Below are 19,054 nucleotides of genomic sequence, written 5' to 3'. Positions count from 1 at the left end.
TAACTTCCAAGTGTAATAAATCTCTCGATTTTATGTAGGTCTTGGAAGTGATAAACACAACCATGGCGAATATAGAATATGAAAGATAAAACATGAATTACATTTACTATTCACATTGACGTACATTTATAATACAATGATATGACTATTGGATTCATATTCCAAAGTCTCTTTGAATCCCTTTGATTGTTTGACTTCCACACCATAACCCTTAGCGGATTAGGTGTCCAACATTCCCCCCTAATCCTAAGGGGTATATACAAGTCCAAGAAGAGAGTTGTAATGGAAAAATACAACAATACATGACAACAATAAGCTAAATGTGATCTCTAAGATAATGGCATATGGTGGGAGAACACAACATCTCAATCGGCGGTGGTTTAAGGATGACCACCAACACTGGAACTCTTAGTGCAATTCCTGAAACTCTTCCAAATTTGGCAAGAAGTTGAGGTCTTCTTCTAGAGGAAGTGATCCTAATGCTTTGAAGAGGAAGACCTTCAACCTAGAAAAAGGAGGTCTACAGCCTGTAATGGTTTAAGGAAGGCCACCAACCAAAGGAATGCTTAGTGTTATTCCCGAAACTCTTCCGAATCTGGCAAGAAGTTGAAGTCTTATGTTAGAGGAAGTTCTCCTTAATGCTTTGGAGAGGGAGACCTTCAACCTCGAAAAAGGGAGGTCTGCAACCTATGGTGGTTTAAGAAAGGCCACCAACCAAATGCATGTTTAGAGGCTTCTGTGTCTTTGGCTACAATTATGAATATGGGTATCGTTGTCTTTGGTTATAGGCTCAGGCAGCAGTTTCAGGTTGTGACTCGGGCTCGCTTGATTTATCTTTGAAACTTGTAGCTAACCATGAATTCCCCCCCTATCAGATACAAGGTGATATGATGAAGAAAACTCAACTATGATACTTTTCAATACTCTAGAAGAAATTATGACATATGAATGAAATATCTTCTTGGTTGTTGAAGCCCATTGCCAAGAAGCGATCCATCCAAGGTGAATCTTTTTTCTCACAAGAGGTTTTTTTCTGAAGCATTTTTTTGAAGAATGAGTGTGCTGACCACAATGCTTGCACGAGTGAAGATCAAAACAATGATATTTCACATGGCCAACTCTGTCGCAATGTTTGGATTTGAAAACTTTTGGTTGTGAATATGGAGGAGAAGAATCTGGAACAGGTGAAGGTGAGTTGTCATGAAGCAATCCAACACTCTTAAATTGGATTGACTTGGAATGGTTCGGAATATGAAAGGTCACATCCTTTTCATATTCAAGAACTATTTTGTTTATGTTGTTGACAATCTCTTCCCAAGGTATGATGATGGACTTGGGAAGTGCAGATTGAACTTCTACATCTGCATGAAAATATGCTTTTGAAATGAGCACTTGATCTGAATCAACTTCAACATTACTCACTTGATGACTGGTTGGTTCCTGATAGGATCATGTTTCAAAGTCAAATAGGGGATTTCTGTACAAAAACAAGTTTAGAAGGATGCCTTTTCTGTTGTAACTCACCATGCTGGAATTGAAGCTCTAGTTACAAAAATTCAATGTTTTCCTGTGCATTTTGTAAACAAATTCTAATGTCAACAAGAGATTATTTGTTGATTTTCACCATATCATGAACAGTAGAGAGTGTTCAGAAACTCTAATACTTCATCAACTTTATCCATTTTCCAATAGTTTAAATTCTTGGATTTGAATGTACTCCAAAAATAAAATAAAAGAGTACTCCATTCACTAAAGGAAGATGTATTTGAATGTTACACCAGGGCCAAGAGTGTCAAGGGAACTTACAAAAAGGCTATTATCAACACCAAACGTAAGTGTAGTGTTGAACCTAGATATCAAGAACAACAACAAGTTGCTATCCTTTTCCGACACTAAATAATACAAGGTCCAACTCATAATAAATTTGTTTTAGTTGTTGATCATTATTGATATCTTAAAAGCAAGAAAAGCTTATATGTCCAAAATAAATGTAATTATCTTGCACTCCACTTCTTCAGAAAAAATTGCAGTAAAAAAAATACACATACTTTAGTGCAAAGAGTATATCAAGAGAAGACTCAGGTGTTTAAAAGAAGGCTTTGTTTTTTGAAAGACCCCGTAATACGACATATGGTCGCAATCAGTCACTATTGGAAAAGAACTCTCCAAAATCAATAGTGTTGGCCAATATCCCTGTAATGTTGGAGAATAACTGTTGAACTACCAATCCCTTTGACCAATGAATCAGAAGCTAGAGTAGCATGCTCTAACCATAGCCATGCCGGAGAGAATAAGACTCAAACCAGGTGTTGGACATAATGGTTACCACCATTATGTAGTAGCTTTCGCTGAGCCTCTTCTTAATCTCATCATCAAGATGGTGAAACTCTGCGCTGTCGGAAGTGACCACTCTGGAGGTTTGTCGTTACACCAAAACCTGCAGGTGTTGGTAAATGTTACAAATCAATAACTAGGATCCCCAGGGTGGAAATTAAAGATTCCATAGAGATGTGGTGATTCTTCCAACACCTCCCCTCAAACGCAACTCGGGGGAATCGAACCTGGGTCCAGGCTCTGATACCATGTGGAGGTTTGTTGTTACACCAAAACCAGTAGGTGTTGGTAAAGGTTACAAATCAGTAACTAGGATCCCCAGGGTGGAAATTACGGATTCCATAGAGGTGCGGTGATTCTTCCAACAACCACAATAAAACTTTCAAAATCCTGTCATTTCCAGCTCCAAAATAAATGCAATTATCTTGCACTCCACTTCTTCAAACAAATTGCAGTAAAAAATTACACATACTTTAGTGCAAAGAGTATATCAACAGAAGAGTCAGGTGTTTAAAAGAAGGCTTTGGTTTTTGAAAGACCCCATAATACGACATATTGTCGCAATCAGTCACTATTGGAAAACAAGGGAGCCACTGTCGTAGCGGTAGTCCCTACCAGGGTTGAGAAATTTGCAACACTACAACACCACAGGCGTCAATCAACGGAAAACTTGTTGGTAAGCATGTGGGGGAACTTGTTGGTAAGCATGCGGGGGCTTGCATGAAGCCCACGTGTCCCCTCTAGCCGGTGTCGAGTGCAGGTGTTTAAATGATGGTGTTCCACTCTGCACTCTGAGAATGCGATTTCTACAGCAAAACCTTCGAAGGAAGAGAAGAAGAGATTCTTTTAACAGTCATCCATGCAGTCGGGGACAAGAAATTTAGTGTTATGAAGACCAATGCAATTGGAATTATAAGGAATTGGATGTTGATGTGGTTCGTATCCTTGGAATGTATATAATACTGGAATATAACATAAGGTTGTATAACATCCAATAATATCTAATATCTTTAATATAATATATTAATGGTGATTGTCAATAACGTAATTCTATGTCAAATCCATAACTCTATGTAGAAATAATGTCGTTTGCATATTATATCAAACCCTGTCAGATGCATATGCCGCAATATATGTATAACGTCCTATGTGATATATTCCTAAAAAAAATTGTAACGCGGATATAACCCAAGGAAGATAACGCACATATGTATGAATATACTATGGCCAACGCACATAAACGCCAAACACTGTTCAACCATTATATCACTACCAACACAGATATATTATACTATCACCACACCATAAGTACGATACCATAGTTTGATAATATATGAAATGCATTGCAATGTGAATCCACCATAAGTTGTAATACAATAACATCTCCATTGCCACCATTAAATACATTGTATACTACATCCTGCCAATTTATCATCTGACCATTTGTATCATCGCTGCCTTTGAATATTTGACTACCGAAATGATATAAGACTTTGTATAACCAGTGGTAGATGAGTATAGTTTCCCATGTGCAATAATATTTAACTTTGACGAGTATAGTTTCCCTGTGCAATGATATTTAACTTTGAGATTTTTCGGATGCCCCACATTTGTGTCCACGTGTCCATAAATCTGACACGTCGCATTACAAATGCCAGGTGCCAAATTAGTAAACCATACGCTTCACTCTGTCTGAGATACATTTTGAGAACCAGAAGTTTAGAATTTGTTCAGAAGTGCTAGTCTTGCCAAGTGCAGAAGGATTTACTCAGAATTTGTTTCTTAGCAGTAGAATGGCTCAGCTTGAACGCAAGCTGGGAGATGTTGAAGATTCGCCAGATGCTCACGCGAAGCTTACTCCTGGTATTCATATCTACTCTGTTGTTCCTCTTCTCTGTAATTTTTTCTGTAATTGTCAATGGATATGTTGTTGCCTGTGTGAATTTTTTTCCTATAATTTCTCTCACATATTGCAAACGAACATCGCAATAGATCATCAACTTGGCGTTGCCAATGGTTTGGAACCACCAGAGCAAGATGGATTGACAACGACGGCACCATCAGCAACATATACCTTGAAGAACCATGAAAATGATGTAACCAACCGTTTAAAACAGGAGACCAACCGATTAAAACAGCAGATATTTGAAGTGCAGGACGCTGGCTACGAGGAGGAAGACTATGGTAGCTGCCATGATACTAACACTGAAGCAGATTATTTCTCTTCCACAATGTAATTAATACTACCAGGGATCAATGAAGACTTGGCCATGGTTAAATTCGCTCCTTTTAAATTTAATGGAAAACAATGTACAGGGCTGAAAAACTTGAAATTTAATTTTGTGCAGTCAATTTTATGCAGTTAATATGAACCTTTCTGGTTCAATAAGCGAGCACCTAACAGCAAGGAGAGGATGAAGCGGTACGGAATAAAGCAACAGATGAGTAAATAAGCTAATGGATGTATTTCAGTAACTAGGTAAGAGTGTCTAAATCAGGTCTGTAGGAAGCTTCAGTCAGTAAGAATGAAGACATATATCATTGCTAGAATATGCCTACTTGCTTTTTTCATGCCGAAACTTTTCTTCTTTAGTTCTTCGAATCCGCATCCCCGACATTACCTCTCGCCTAAGCCAGATTGTATACCTCTCGCATGAGCGTCAAGTACTAAAGCTAAGAGCATACCCCATTCGATAGCCCATAGCACCCATGGATAGTTCCCGGTCCAGCCAACGCCAGATCTAAAGGATCCTTGAGATAGGGAAGCAAAGGCCAGATACTCCAGGTATGAACCTACGACGCATATGTATGATATTATCGTCAATTCGGCAGGCGGGTTGGCTTCTTTAGCCTGCTCACTAGAGAAGGACTGCAACATTCATTTCTTTTTGTAATCCCCTGGACCATAGCCTGTTCTCATTGCTTATTGCCGGAAGGTAATAATCTGGTAATATTCTGCATGTAAGAACTTGCAAAAGCAGAGTGATTAATAATTTGGTAATATTCTGCATGTACTAAATTCCAAAAGCATCGTGTTAATCATTGAAAAAATGCATCTTTACCTTATTTAATAGTATTTATCAGTGATAAATTTCTTGTTTGTTCAAAAGGCTACAAAAACAAAACAGGTTTGGTTCGAGGGTCACCACCAGGGGTTAAATTTGACGCCCGTATGCCCGTATTTCGCAATTTTCCCCGTAAAATACGTTTTAATTTAAAACCTCCACGTCATACGCAACTTGTCATTCATTTTCAAAACCGTCATATTGACGGGCATGTTTAAAAATTAAAAGTTTTAAAAAAAAAAATTATAAATTATATATATATAAGTTTATAACCTATGGCAGGTCCGTGTGACATGATCGGGATTCGGATGGCTATATGGCATTTTTAATATAGTTTACCGTGTGACAGTGATCGGATCTACGGTGCAGATTTTACATTCAATTCGCTACGAACTTACCACCTGTAAAAGTTAATACGTATCAGATTCCATTAATGAGTCCGAGTCCCGACTGTCCGCGGGGAAATAATCTATCAATTTACCACCGAATCCCCAATGCGGCAGACACTCAAGGGTCCAGGATATGTATGTAATGCACAACACCTGAAAGTTCAGAAAAACTAATTTATGTGTCTATGTGCCCTTAATTCCATTTAATACTCGTCATGTCTTCAGTCAAATGCATCGATGGCGTGTCATATAGTTTTTAGTTTGAAGCAGCTTGATGTTCGACTGTCTGGAGCAAGAATTGGGGAGCAAAAATCGGTGGGCGCGTGAATATTTTGTTCTATTGTGTAAAACCAGTCTTTTACTGTGTGAAAACAGAGGAGTAAGTCTCCGTAAAATTTCCAGCTTACTGTGGTGAATGGAGTCGAAGCCTCCCGTTTGTGTTTTGTAATGCATTCTCCTTCATAAATATATAAACCAAAGTATTTTTTGTTGGGCTCACTGTGCATAGTTTATTTTTGGGTTTCACTGTGCATACTTTATTTTTGCTCCGTTCTTACCGTGCATTATTTCTAGAGTTCAACTGTGTCTTTTCACTGTTAGTTGGAAACTTATTTTAGTTAGTATCATAAGAAGGTGCCTCTCCCTTTACTGTCATAGAATCTGTTAAATTTGAGTATGATAGAAAAAGAGGTCTTGTGTGGTCAAAGAGGCATAGTCGAACTAAGGGCAACAAAACCGATAAGATAGGATTTGACTATCCAAGAGGAATTGTTGGATGACAAGGGGGATGTTTAACGCGGCGAGTCGGCAATTAGTGCTCAGAGCTCTCGATTCTCGAAATATGCAGTAGGGCGTTTCTTTTCGAAATTCCATTTTGGTGTAATCCCTAGGAATCGAACCTTACGCCCAGTGGTCGATAATCTTCTCGTTATCATCGAGCAGGTAACACAGCGTTCTTTCCAATGTTCTCAGGTGTTCTTTCAGCAGTTTAAGACTTTTCTGTATTTTGTTATATAATTTTGGAACATGTTTCTTCTAGATTTAAAGAATTATTTAAGTCCTTTTTGTATGTATCGTTGGTGGAGTTAAAGCCATTGTGTAGCTGAACAACCCATTTGTTTTATTCTTCTCCTCCCCCGAGCAAGTAATTGCATACTTCAAAATTTAAAAAGAATGTTCACATTCAAATTCATCAATCGGCGTTAATAATGAATGGGAAGAAATGGTCAAATTGTGCACAGTGCACACAGGCTCGTCGAAATATTGTTTTCAGTTATCGAGTAGGCAATTACTGCTCTTGAGCCTTCAAAATGTCCATTGTTGCATTGCTTTCCCGAATTGCTTAATTATTGTTCTTGTCGAGCCTTGAAAATGTCCGTTGTTGGGTTGCGTTGTCGCACTGCTCAATTTCTGCTCTTGATCCTTGAAAATGTCCTTTGTTGCGTTGTTTCCTCGAATTGCTTTTATCTCAGTGTACTCGCCAGTATGCCCATCACTTGTAAGTTGTGAATCTGTGATGTGCAGCGTGCTGTAGCCTGTAAGTTGTGACTCAGACTCTCAGAGTCATCTTCGCTGCTTGTCTGTGTGTAAATTGGTGGGAGAATTGGGTTATGGTAGATAGGTCTTTCGAACGTCCATGTCGGCCAGCACCCCGCTGATCTGTAGACTGTGCATCGTGAATCAGGTATTTTGAATTCTTTTGTTTTGCTTTTTCTGATTACGAGTTCCAGCGTCCCTGTGCTCTTGACAGTGGGAGCTGTAGGGAACTCTCTTTATTTTTCTGAAAGATTTTGTGTTGGGTTCTGCTATGTATATCCTCTCGAATATGGATATCTTCATTTGAAAATGAAATGGGGGTATGCACATTGCATGTCTTCTGACGATGAATATTTACATATAAAAACTGGGATAAAGGAGAGATGGATAAGAAGAAACAACTAAGATGAATATTTTCATGTGAAAGTTTGTTATATCATTTTTGATAACAGCTCTGTTATATTGTTTAGTTTTGGATTTTTGTTGTAAAATTTCATTTGTTGGATTAGTTAATTGAATTTGTTAAAGATGTATTTTTATAATTTTATTAAATGATTTATTTAGATTTATTTTTAGCGTTTGGGATTTTTAGCAGCATACCTGTGCAAGATTATTTTTTTAATATGGTTTTAGTTGATGAAATGAAATTCATATATACTAAATACTTTATTTTTATTATATAGGTATTATATATCAAAAATGTCTTCAAAAAAAGGGAATCAACTTTCTATCAAAAAAAAAATTGGATGGTCTAATACATCTCAAGCTTCATTGCGTGATAAAGAAGATCATGATTTTGATCTAAACGAAGATTTAGATGTCTTGGGGCATAATGAAGAATATGATATCTTGGAGCATAATGAAAAAAGTGATGAAGAATTTCACCACGGAGAACCTAACACCCAAAAGAAAAGAAAAATAAAAGTAAAAAGAGAGTTTCATGATAAGTGGAAAACTAAATATAAGTGGTTGAGAGAGGCAAAGCATGAAGGAAAAACAGTTATGAAATGCATATATTGTGAAATGCATTAGGCAATGGGGCCATGGTGAATTGGGACTGGTTGCTCTACATTGCAGCATGATTCTATAATTGTTCATGCTAATTCAAGCATTCATAAACTCTCACAGGCAAAGTGGATATGTGGAAATGAGAAGAAGGCGAAGTCTATTACAGAACACATTGCATGCATTGATGATATGAACAAAGAAAGAGTCATCACTACTATGAAATTAGTGTATTGGATGGTTCAAGAGGATCTACCACTTTCAAAATATGAATCTCTTTGTTTGCTTACAATGTCTTTACACATGCCAAATATGCCAAAGAACAAAGAGTACACGTCATATACAAATCACATGGCTGCAAAAGAATTCCTTTTTGCTATATCTCAGTACCTTGAAGAGATACAAACTTCCAAAATGCTAGATAGCCCTTTTTTTTCATTGATGTTAGATGAAAGTACAGACCGTAGTTTAGAAAAACATCTTGTGGTTTATGCCACGTTTTTAAACTCAAAAGGATTGGGTCCTCCAATTTCACAGTTTTTAAAGCTCATAAATGTTTGCGATGGAAGAGGGAAAACAACTTATGATGCAATCAAACATTTAATGGCATCAAGGGGCCTTTCAACAGAAAGATTGATAGGAGTTTCCACAAATGGCGCTTCTTCAATGGTTGGTAATGAAAATGGTTTTATCACTTTCTTGAAGAAAGATGTACCTAATCTTGTAGGTGTTCATTGCATTGCTCATCGTGAAGCCTTAGCTGCATCAGATGCTTCAAAAAAAATACCTAAATTATTATTTGTTGAGAAATTAGCAAATAAGGTATATTCTTGGCTGCAAATTTCTACGAAAAGAAATAGTCAACTTATTGCTCTACAGGAACTTATGCAACTTGAAACTCTTCAAGCTCTTCAAATCCATGGAGTTAGATGGCTTTCAAGGGGACAGGTCATTGAAAGACTTGTTGCACTTATGCCTCCCATATTAACATTGTGAAAAAATGAAAGAAAAGACTCATGGTATGATAAGGCAAGAATCTTTTCAGTACAAATTTGTTTACATATGCTTGCAGATATAATGTGTGAATTAAACAAGTTGAACAAGCAATTCCAAGAAGAGTACATTGATGTCAGCTCTTTAGGGGCAGCCATAGATGTCACGGTAAACACTTTGAAAAGGTGGTTTTTAAGAAGCGACACATTTGCAGATGGCACATGTTATTTATCTAAATTTATAGATGCTTCTAAATTTGGCTTTCTAGAAATTTGTGATAAGGAAGGGCTTGTTCACAAGCATGAATTACGATTTGTAGCAATTCCACATGCATATGTTGATTGTGTTGATATACAAAAACAATCATGGAAACCGTGTATTGAAGGTTCAATAGAAAGTTGCAAACAACTTGCAAAAGATTATGTTCAAGCTCTCGTAGAGAATTTGAACGCAAGATTCCCTGATCTTGCATTTTTCAACTCAGCAAAATTGTTTAGCCCTTGCCATTATTTAGAGGATGTTCATGGCAAAGAACGAAATTCAAAGCGTTGGCTCGAAAAGATTTTTCAACACTTGCAACATCCTTATTATCAAAGTGAAGAAAACAAAACTACATTTGATTTTGATGCTTGTTTGAAAGAGTTGCATCCATTTGTTGACACTCTTCGTGTTAATTGCGAGGGATCATCCATGAAAGATGCATGGAGGATTTTTTATGTTACAGGGTTGCATACAAATTTTCCTCACATGTCAAAATTATGGCAGGCGATACTTACTATTCCTGCAAGTACAGTTGCTTGTGAGAGAGGATTCTCAAGACAAAACATAATAAAGGATGTCCGAAGAACAAAGCTATCATTAGTTGCATTGGATGCCTTGATGCGGGTGTCTCTAACAGGGCTTGATTCATCGATGGTGGCATGGGATAGGGTATTTGACATCTGGAAAGATGCTAAAGAAAGGAGAACCTTAAATATTTAAAGTTTTTACTTTTATTTTTATGTTTGTAATAGTGGTGTTTTTACAATTACCTCTTTTGGTGAAACTGTCCAAAATTTAATTTCTGTACATGGTGATATTGTATCTACTTTTTGAACATTTAAATAGTTCACGCTCTTTACTATTCCACGGGGCAGCCCAGTCAACTTTAGCCTGGTTCAATTTATAAATTAATTGTGAAAGGTTCTTTGAAGCAGTTTAAAAATAAATAAATAATCCATTAAAAAAATATGCTATGCTTGATTTTATTCTTAACAAACCAGTTCACAGAGCACAGATGAAACTTGTACAAATACATTTTAAAAGTCATATGATGGGCAGTTTAAAAATAAAAACGTCATAAAAAAATTCCTTGACGGGTAGGGTCACCCGTCAAATTTAACCCCTGGTCACCACACATTCTTTTCTCTGCACAAGTATGTTTTTTTACAGTGAATCTAATTATATACTTCAGATTCAAAATTAATAGGGTAGGTAGAGTTGAAGGATGCTTAAAACACCTTACCTTTTCTTTTGCTGAAAGGTTGAGTGTTTGAGTTCCCTTTTGAATATCTGCCTCTATATACCGACCTCTATGGCCTTTGTTCTCTGTGATGACATCTTCAGCTGTTGTCAGGAGGATATGTAACGGCCTCTACTCTCTATGATGACTTCTTCAGCTGTTGTCGGGAGGATATGCAGGATCTGTAACAGGAAATTTCTTTACAGGAAATTTCTCTACCTCTAGATAGCTCGACACCCCTGTTGAGGTTTCGGAGCGGGAGCGGGTAGGATCTCTAAGTGAATATGGAACTGGCTATGCAGGATCTGATTCTGTCTATCGAAATGGAAAGGATGCAGATATCACTCACCGGTGGGATCCTGAAACCCAGGAAGGATGTCGAAACCCAGGATTGTATAGCTGGCAGGATGAGGTGACTTTTAAACTAGGTAGCAGTTGAAATAGGTAGAAGGCTGTCAAGCATAGCTTATGCCTGTGGCTATATAGCTGGCAAGCATAGCTTATGCATGGCTATCTAGCTGGTAGGCAAATGAAGCATAGAGTCAACCCTGCCTAGCCCCAAACTCTTTATCCTAACTTTTGAGAAAAGTATGCTAGTAGGCAAATGAAAGCATAGAATCGAGCCTACCGAGCCCCAAACTCTTTATCCTAACTTTTGAGAAAATTATACAATTGAGCCAGCAATAAGAGGTCAAAACGAAAACATTGGACAATAAGGGGTCAAAACGAAAACATTGGATAAAAGTCTGTTGCACAGAACATTTTATTTAAAACATTGGTTAAACCTGAAATGTACAGGAATATATTGTTTGGTCAATGGCAACTAATATGAATTCAACGCTCGATCAAACGCTATAGTCCCTGCTATGTTGGAGGCAGGGACTAATAACTCTCCAAAACTCTCCAAAATCGGTAATGTTGGCCAATATCCTTGGAATGTTGGCGAATAATGGTTGAACTACCAGTCCCTTTGACCACCGAATGCGGAAGGTAGAGCAGCATGCTCTAACCATAGCCATACCGGAGAGAAGAAGACTCGAACCAGGTGTTGGATATCATGGTTACCACCATTATATAGTAGATTTCGCTGAGCCCCTTCTTCATCTCATCGTCAAGATGGTGAAAATCTGCGATGTTGGACGTGATCATAATATAATTTTCAAAATCTGATCGTTTCCCACTCCAGTGACTCTCATGCACAAGTAATGGATAAAAGGTTATTGTAGGTAAGCCCATTTTCAAGAAAAATTCATTCAAATAAGATAACCTGGGTAGTCACCACAGAGTGCGATACATGTGATGGGATACGAACATCGATAAGTAGTCTCATTATTAACTAGGCGGCCTGCTGGATCACGCTCTCTTGAATAATCCTGAGCATGTATGCATCCATGTCGATGCCGAATGCCTAAGATTTAATCAACCCATATGACATATGCTTCTCAAGCCTCAACGATCTCTTCTTTAAACCGTTGCATTCAACGCTCGATTCAATGTTGGGTATGAATCACCAGGAATTACGCATGGAGACTGCGCACAGGGGTGCTTCAAACATTTTATGTTCAAACTTTGACTAGCGTATAGAGAGTAGTACATTCAACCCTAATACACACAGAGATTATGGATCAACGCAGAATGAAGACTTTAATCTTCTTATACTTTGCGTGAACAATCCAAATTCCTGAGTTGATCCTAGCAATGCATGTCTTTTAGGTGCTTCAATTCTCGTGGGAATGAGTAATGCCCATTTCAGCCAATGAAGTGACAAAGTATAGGTTTGTTAACGATAAAGCAATGGCGGAGCTACAGAAAGGCAGTGTGAAAGTTGCTTTATCCCACACGATGCTTTACTGCAAGAGCAGGAAAAAACGCAAATGAAACAGCCTAGTGTTTTTCAGAGGACAGGTAGGTCTGTAATGTGGCAGACAAAGAGATAGGCTCAAAATGGCGGATCACCTACGTAGATGAGACCAAAAATCCAATGCATAATTTATATTCTTATTTCTAATGCAGAAAACTCCAAGTATAGTCCCTTACACGCCAAGAGAAACGCTACTCAAATTAATGTTTGAGGTCGAATGCATGCTTTGAATCATGTTGTTATAGGTAGAACAGAGCAATTTTTTTACACACCAAGCACAGAGGTTGTAGACATGCACTTCAGATATATGGCCACATCAAATCAATTGGTTGAAAGCGTAGAGCATGTCGGCTGCCATGGAAATTCTCTCGACAGGATGAACAGTGGACAGAGTCTGAGTGCACAATCTGAGGGGTGTTATCAGCAGCACCAAGCCATGATGGCTCATGCAGCAGTAGGCGTTACACAGATCGTGCCAGCGAGAGAAATGAAAAATGTCAAGTGCATAAATCTTTCATCCCTTTGATGGACTCTCACGGCAAGACCAGACCAGCGTTATTCAAGGAAGCTCAGACAAGCTTGGCAGGGAATGGCGGCGTGTCATTTTTTTTCCACCTAAAGCACAAGCACACAGTGAGGAAGAAGACCACACACCACGGCTATGATACCAGGTTAAACACAATCATGGGTAACACAGAATAGGAAGACAAAACATGAATTACATTTACTATTCACATTGATGTATGTATATTGATATGATTATTGGATATTGATATGATTATTGGATTCATATCCTAAGGTGTCTGGGGATGCTTTTGATTTTTCCAATTCCACACAATAACCATTAACAATAATTCCACACAATAACTCTTAACAAATTAGGTGTCCAACAAAAAACAAATATAACATGTAGCAAATGTTATTTCATAGAATGGCTATGTACATCCAAGATTCCTATATGTAACTTCTGCTAAGAAGATTTTCCTCATTCCAATTGTTATTTTGTGTTCTCTTTGTTTAATCGTTGGTTATCCCTATCTATATTGTCATTATTTTTAGTTTGAACATTTTGTATATATGGTTCATTACATTCTAGTAAATATTATACTCTTGTCTATCATAACATCTCTAAACGACCTATGAATTGTTCTCCCTATCTCATCCTCAGTAAATGGATTCACTATCACTATGGTGCTTTCATTACTTCACTACATAACATCTCTCCACAAACAATAAATTTCAACTAAATCATGTTGATTTGTAATCAGAACGAACAAAACACACAATACATATTAAATTCTTATTATAACATACATACGTAAGATATAAATGATAATAAAGCTATGGAGTTGCAAAATGATTTGATTATAAACTCTAATGGCAAGTAATAATTGTTTATGAAGAAACTTGGAGTTGCCCAATTTCACTTGGAGCATGGCCCTATATTTTAAACATTCATACAAAGAGTCTCTTTCAAAGTATTAGAATCAAAGTAAATTAAAAAATATAGGGGAGAAATCTTAAAAAACCTTAGAAATGTATGAGAAAGAAAAATGTTTTGTTTGTGTTAAGGTATTATCAATATAATCCTCGATGTTGTTCAATGTTTGTTTCTCCATTCATTAATTTTAATTCAAAGGTGATAAGGTTAGAGACTACTCATCTTGTCTCGTTCCTCTTAAGGTAAGAATACTAACAAAGTGTAATATTATTGCCATCACTCATGCCCTTTACAACAATGTTGTTGTTAATATTGAATATGTATGAACTTCCATTGCCCATTACAAAGAAGAAATAGATAAACTCACCAAGCCACATTCTCACTGCACCATCAAACCAAAAACCATAGTAAGGATGTTTACAAGTTAGGTATTTACATTGAAGAATACTTATGCGGCAGCATACACTTTCTTGGCAGTGTTTTTATGGTCAATAGGTTTTGAATTTTTGAAGCATCCTCTAAATTGATAATTATTTTTTATGATTTTTATTAGGCTAATATTTTCTTGTATTCATATTCACCATAAAGAAATTATACAAAGGATCTCAATAGTAAAACAAAAATCTAGTAGGATCATAAAGAGACAACCAAACAAGAACACAAACATTTACCCTGGGAAAACCCACATGGGGAAAACCCAACAACCTTTTCCTTAGAGAAATTGTTCAGTTCAACAGAGATACATCTAAATCTTTCTAGCCAAGTACAAGGTCAAACTGACCAGCAACATCACTATGGTCAAACTTGGTCAAACTTCCCTTTATGTCAAGCCAAATTGCTCCATAAGAATGTAGTCAACTCTGAGATATAAAGATGAACTGGGTCTTTCTCATAATAGACATGCATGAGTTTCTGATGAGGGAATCTTCAGTTAACTAGAGTAGCACTAGTTGAGTGCATTAATGCATCAACTGACTGTTAACTCATTGTTAGTTCCTCAAACAGTTTGGAACTAATTTAACTGGACTTAACTCAATAAACTGAGTTAACTAATTACAACTCAAATATAACTCAATCTTATCTCCTTAATTTAAGGGATAACCCTTGCATGACTTCAGAAAGACTTCTAACTTGAATTTCTCCAACTAATTAATTTAAAATAAATTAATTAATTATTTCCAAGTAGCTGTTAAGACTAAATTCGATTTTAATTCACAATTTAATTCAAGGAAAAATTAAATTGGAATATTCTTGTTGCCATATTTCAACACTCCCTCTCAACAAGAAATGGATTATCTGCCACTTCGATCCTGTCTCTATGGAACTTGAATTTACACTTTGATAATGCCTTTGTCAAAATGTCAGCATCTTACTCCTCTGTCGAAATATACTGCAGCAACATGATCCTCCTCACTACACAGTCTCTGAGATGATGATATCGAATGTTGATGTGCTTGGACCTATCATGAAATACTGGATTCTCAGAGAGTTTGATACAACTCTGATTATCACAATAGATCACAGTTGGATCCATCCTCTGATCAAAAAAACCAACTAGGATTTTCCGCATCTAGATGGCCTCACATGTTGCCTGACTTGTAACCATGTATTATGCCTTTACTGAGCTGAGTGCAACCGACCTCTGTTTCCTTCTATACCAAGAGACTGCCGCTGACCCAAGGTTGAAAATACTCCTGATGTGATCTTTCGATTTGATGGACTCCCTACCCAATCTACATCAGTGAAGCCCTGTAGCTTCACTCCCTCTGTCTGGTTGTACCATAATCCATACTGAGATGTGCCTCTGAGGTATCTCAATACATGCTTTGTCACCTTTCAGAACATCTTGGTGGGTTGAACCATCGCTTGACTCATCTGGTTCACGGCATAGCACAAATCTGGTCGTGTGTTCATTAAGTACATCAGTGAACCCACAAGCTGCCTGTACACAGTAGCCTCTACCACTTCTCTTGAAGTAGCAACTGTAGGTTTTAACCCTGTACAAAAATTACCTGCATACAAATTCTAAAACACAGAAAATAAACAATGCAAGAGCATAACACATAAAACACATATGCACAGAGATTTTCCCCTGGATCCAAAAACTAGGACTACCAGCTTGATTTTTCATTATGTTCCTTTCAATGTTACAATACATATTTATACATGCCGAAGCATCCAATACCATGGACCGAAAACCATCGCGTCCAAAACCATGTGCGAAAATCATGCACAAAATCATAGGTAGGTCCGCCCAACCTAACATAAGGTCCAAAACCAAAATTTTCCGGGGCATTGCCCTGGACCCCATAGAGTGGGGTTATCTGCACCCCTCAAACCCCCTATGAATCCCCCTGCTACGCAATCGGCGCAACGAAGGGGGGGCTCTGCCCGCCTTCTAACCCCCCGGTTAACTACGTGGGCTAGTCGTGGAAAGAATATAACACAACCCAACATTCTCCCACTTGTTGTTTTCTTTCCACAAGGGGCCATAAGAAAGCTTAGTCATTTATCCAGCCTTGCAACACCCATTGTTTCTCTACACCAAGAGAACTTCATAGAGCTCACAGATTTTGTCAATGCATCTGCAGTATTCTTCAAAGTGTCCACCTTTACCAACAACACCTTTTTGTCTTCTATCATATCCCTCACAAAGTGATACTTAACATCAATGTGCTTTGTCTTTGAATGATATGCCGGGTTCTTTGCCAAGAATATTGCACTTTGGTTGTCACAGTCTATCCTTATAGCTCCCTGTACTAAACCCTGTTATCGGGAAAACTAGTGTCTATTCAGAGCTGCTAGTCCCACTAAGACGGGTAGCTATCTTAGAAACAAACAGATTAAAGTTACTTGTGTTTTCCTTTATGAGAGATAGATGAGAAAGAAGCAAAGAGTACCAACCTCAGTCTTCCGCTTAGCTCCTTGCTTGTTTCCTTTCCCCTTTAAGAGTTATTCACCACTCCTTTCTCGCTTGTCCCGCTTCAAAGAACACCTATAGAGTCAAGGCAGCAAAATACCATCAAAGCATAGAGATCTACAACCATAAATAATGTAGGATCAGATGTACATTAACCATATAAATGCATACACAAACAAGATTCAGAGATATACAAGCATATGGAGGAAAACTCAAACAGCTTTATTGATAGAAGTAGTAGAAGAGAGGATTACAACCAGGTTGTCTGATCTAGCATCATCCTCCCAGCATGAAAGCCCTCTTCACCCCATACAAAGCAAGATCACCCAACATTGTCTTCAAAGAGAAACTAACAACACTTCCTTGCAAATTACAAAATTTCAGCCCCCTGGATCTCTTGGATGAGGGATCCATATATAGATGTTTTCAGGAGAGTGAGTCGGCTTCTAGGATTTTGATTAGTGTCATCTCTCTGATAGTTCCTGGTTCCACTTGGATATTTCATGATCTCTTACTCATCCCTGGGCGAATTTAGAGAAGCAAGTGTCAAATGAGCAGCTTCTAGAAGATTCTCAGGGTCTCCACCTAGAAAACTGCTTCTGCCATTTGTCTACTCTCGCTCATCGCACCCCACAGAAGGGCTTTCCAGTATGCATCGCACTTTTTGCATGTGGAAAGTGAGATGCATCGCACCCTTAGCACTGAGCAGTCTGTATAGTCCAGTTTTGACCAGTTCTGAGTAGTTTTTTAGGGAGAACTTCTAGGAGATGATGTAATCAGCTGACCTTGCTCCTTTAAGGTATGAAACAACACTTTTAGGGACTTAGAAGCCCTTGGTTTATGGACATATATGATTGGGGTTTGCAACCAAACTACTTCCTTGCTTGCCTGAGTGGCTGCCATGTATTCTGCCTTTGTATTTGATAGTGCCACTACAGATTGTTTCTTACTCGTCCATCTAACTGCACCTCCAAATAGGTTAAACACATACCTACTTGTAGATCCTCTCTGATCCAGATCTCCAGTCCAGTCTGCATCAACAAAGCCACGAATATCCAACACTCTGTCCAATCCTGGTCTTCCTTGGTAGCACAAACCATAATCACTAGTGCCACGCAAATACCTGAAAACCTGATTCACTACTGACCAGTGCTCCTTCCCTGGTTTTGACATAAACCTGCTCAATACTCCCACTGCATGTGCAATTTCTGGTCTAGTACAGACCATCGCATACATCAAGCTACCGACTGCACTTGCATATGGAACACGAGACATATCCTCTTCCTCTTCTTGCGTCTTGGGACACTGTTCAGCAGATAACTTTACACCTACAAGAATAGGAACCTTCACCGGTTTACTATCCTGCATATTAAACCTCTGCAATATTGTCTTGACATACTTCCTATGGTTTAACGAGAGCTTCCTCTTTTCCCTATCTCTTTTAATTTCCATGCCCAAAATATAGTTTGCAGCACTAAGATTTTTCATGTCGAATTTGGAGGACAATTGGGTCTTCAAATCCTGGATAATTTCTTTGTCATTCCAACTAGCAACATATCATCCACATATAAGACCAGATAAATAATACGGTCACCAGTTAATTTAAAATACACATGGTGATATGCTTTGCTTCTGGTGAAGCCAAGTCCCCATATAAATGTATCAAATTTCTGATACCACATCCTTGGTGACTGTTTTAACCCATACAAAGACTTTTTTAACTTGCATACCAATTCTTTCTTACCCTTCACCACAAAGCCTTCAGGTTGCTTCATGTATATCTCCTCTTCCAAATCCCCGTGAAGAAATTTTGTCTTCACATCCATCTGTTCTACCTCAAAATCAAAAGCAGCAGCAATAGATAAAAATAATCTAATAGAAGTTACCTTGGCAACAGGAGAAAAAAATATCACCAAAATCAATTCTCGGCACCTGGGAATAACCTTTTGCTACCAACCGAGCTTTTTATTTCTCCACCTTTCCTTCTGCATTTGTCTTCTTCTTGAACA

General features: G+C 37.9%; 1 protein-coding gene across 1 annotated transcript; it reads left to right on the top strand.

Annotated features, from left to right (window-relative positions):
- Positions 1-6,025: 6,025 nt before the first annotated feature.
- LOC149184852 (uncharacterized) lies at positions 6,026-9,325 on the top strand. Its single transcript, XM_089415462.1, has 2 exons — positions 6,026-6,103; positions 8,453-9,325. Exons 1-2 carry the CDS (start codon positions 6,026-6,028, stop codon positions 9,323-9,325), a joined length of 951 nt encoding a protein of 316 aa, XP_089271588.1.
- The last annotated feature ends 9,729 nt before the right edge of the window (positions 9,326-19,054 follow it).

Source organism: Pinus tabuliformis, chromosome 3_2 (genome assembly GCF_031772625.1).
Source record: "Pinus tabuliformis cultivar Carrire ecotype Pingquan chromosome 3_2, CPIR1, whole genome shotgun sequence".
NCBI lineage: Eukaryota > Viridiplantae > Streptophyta > Pinopsida > Pinales > Pinaceae > Pinus > Pinus tabuliformis.
The sequence above is the reverse complement of the archived record's forward strand: the minus strand, read 5'-3'. Positions and strand labels throughout refer to the sequence as shown.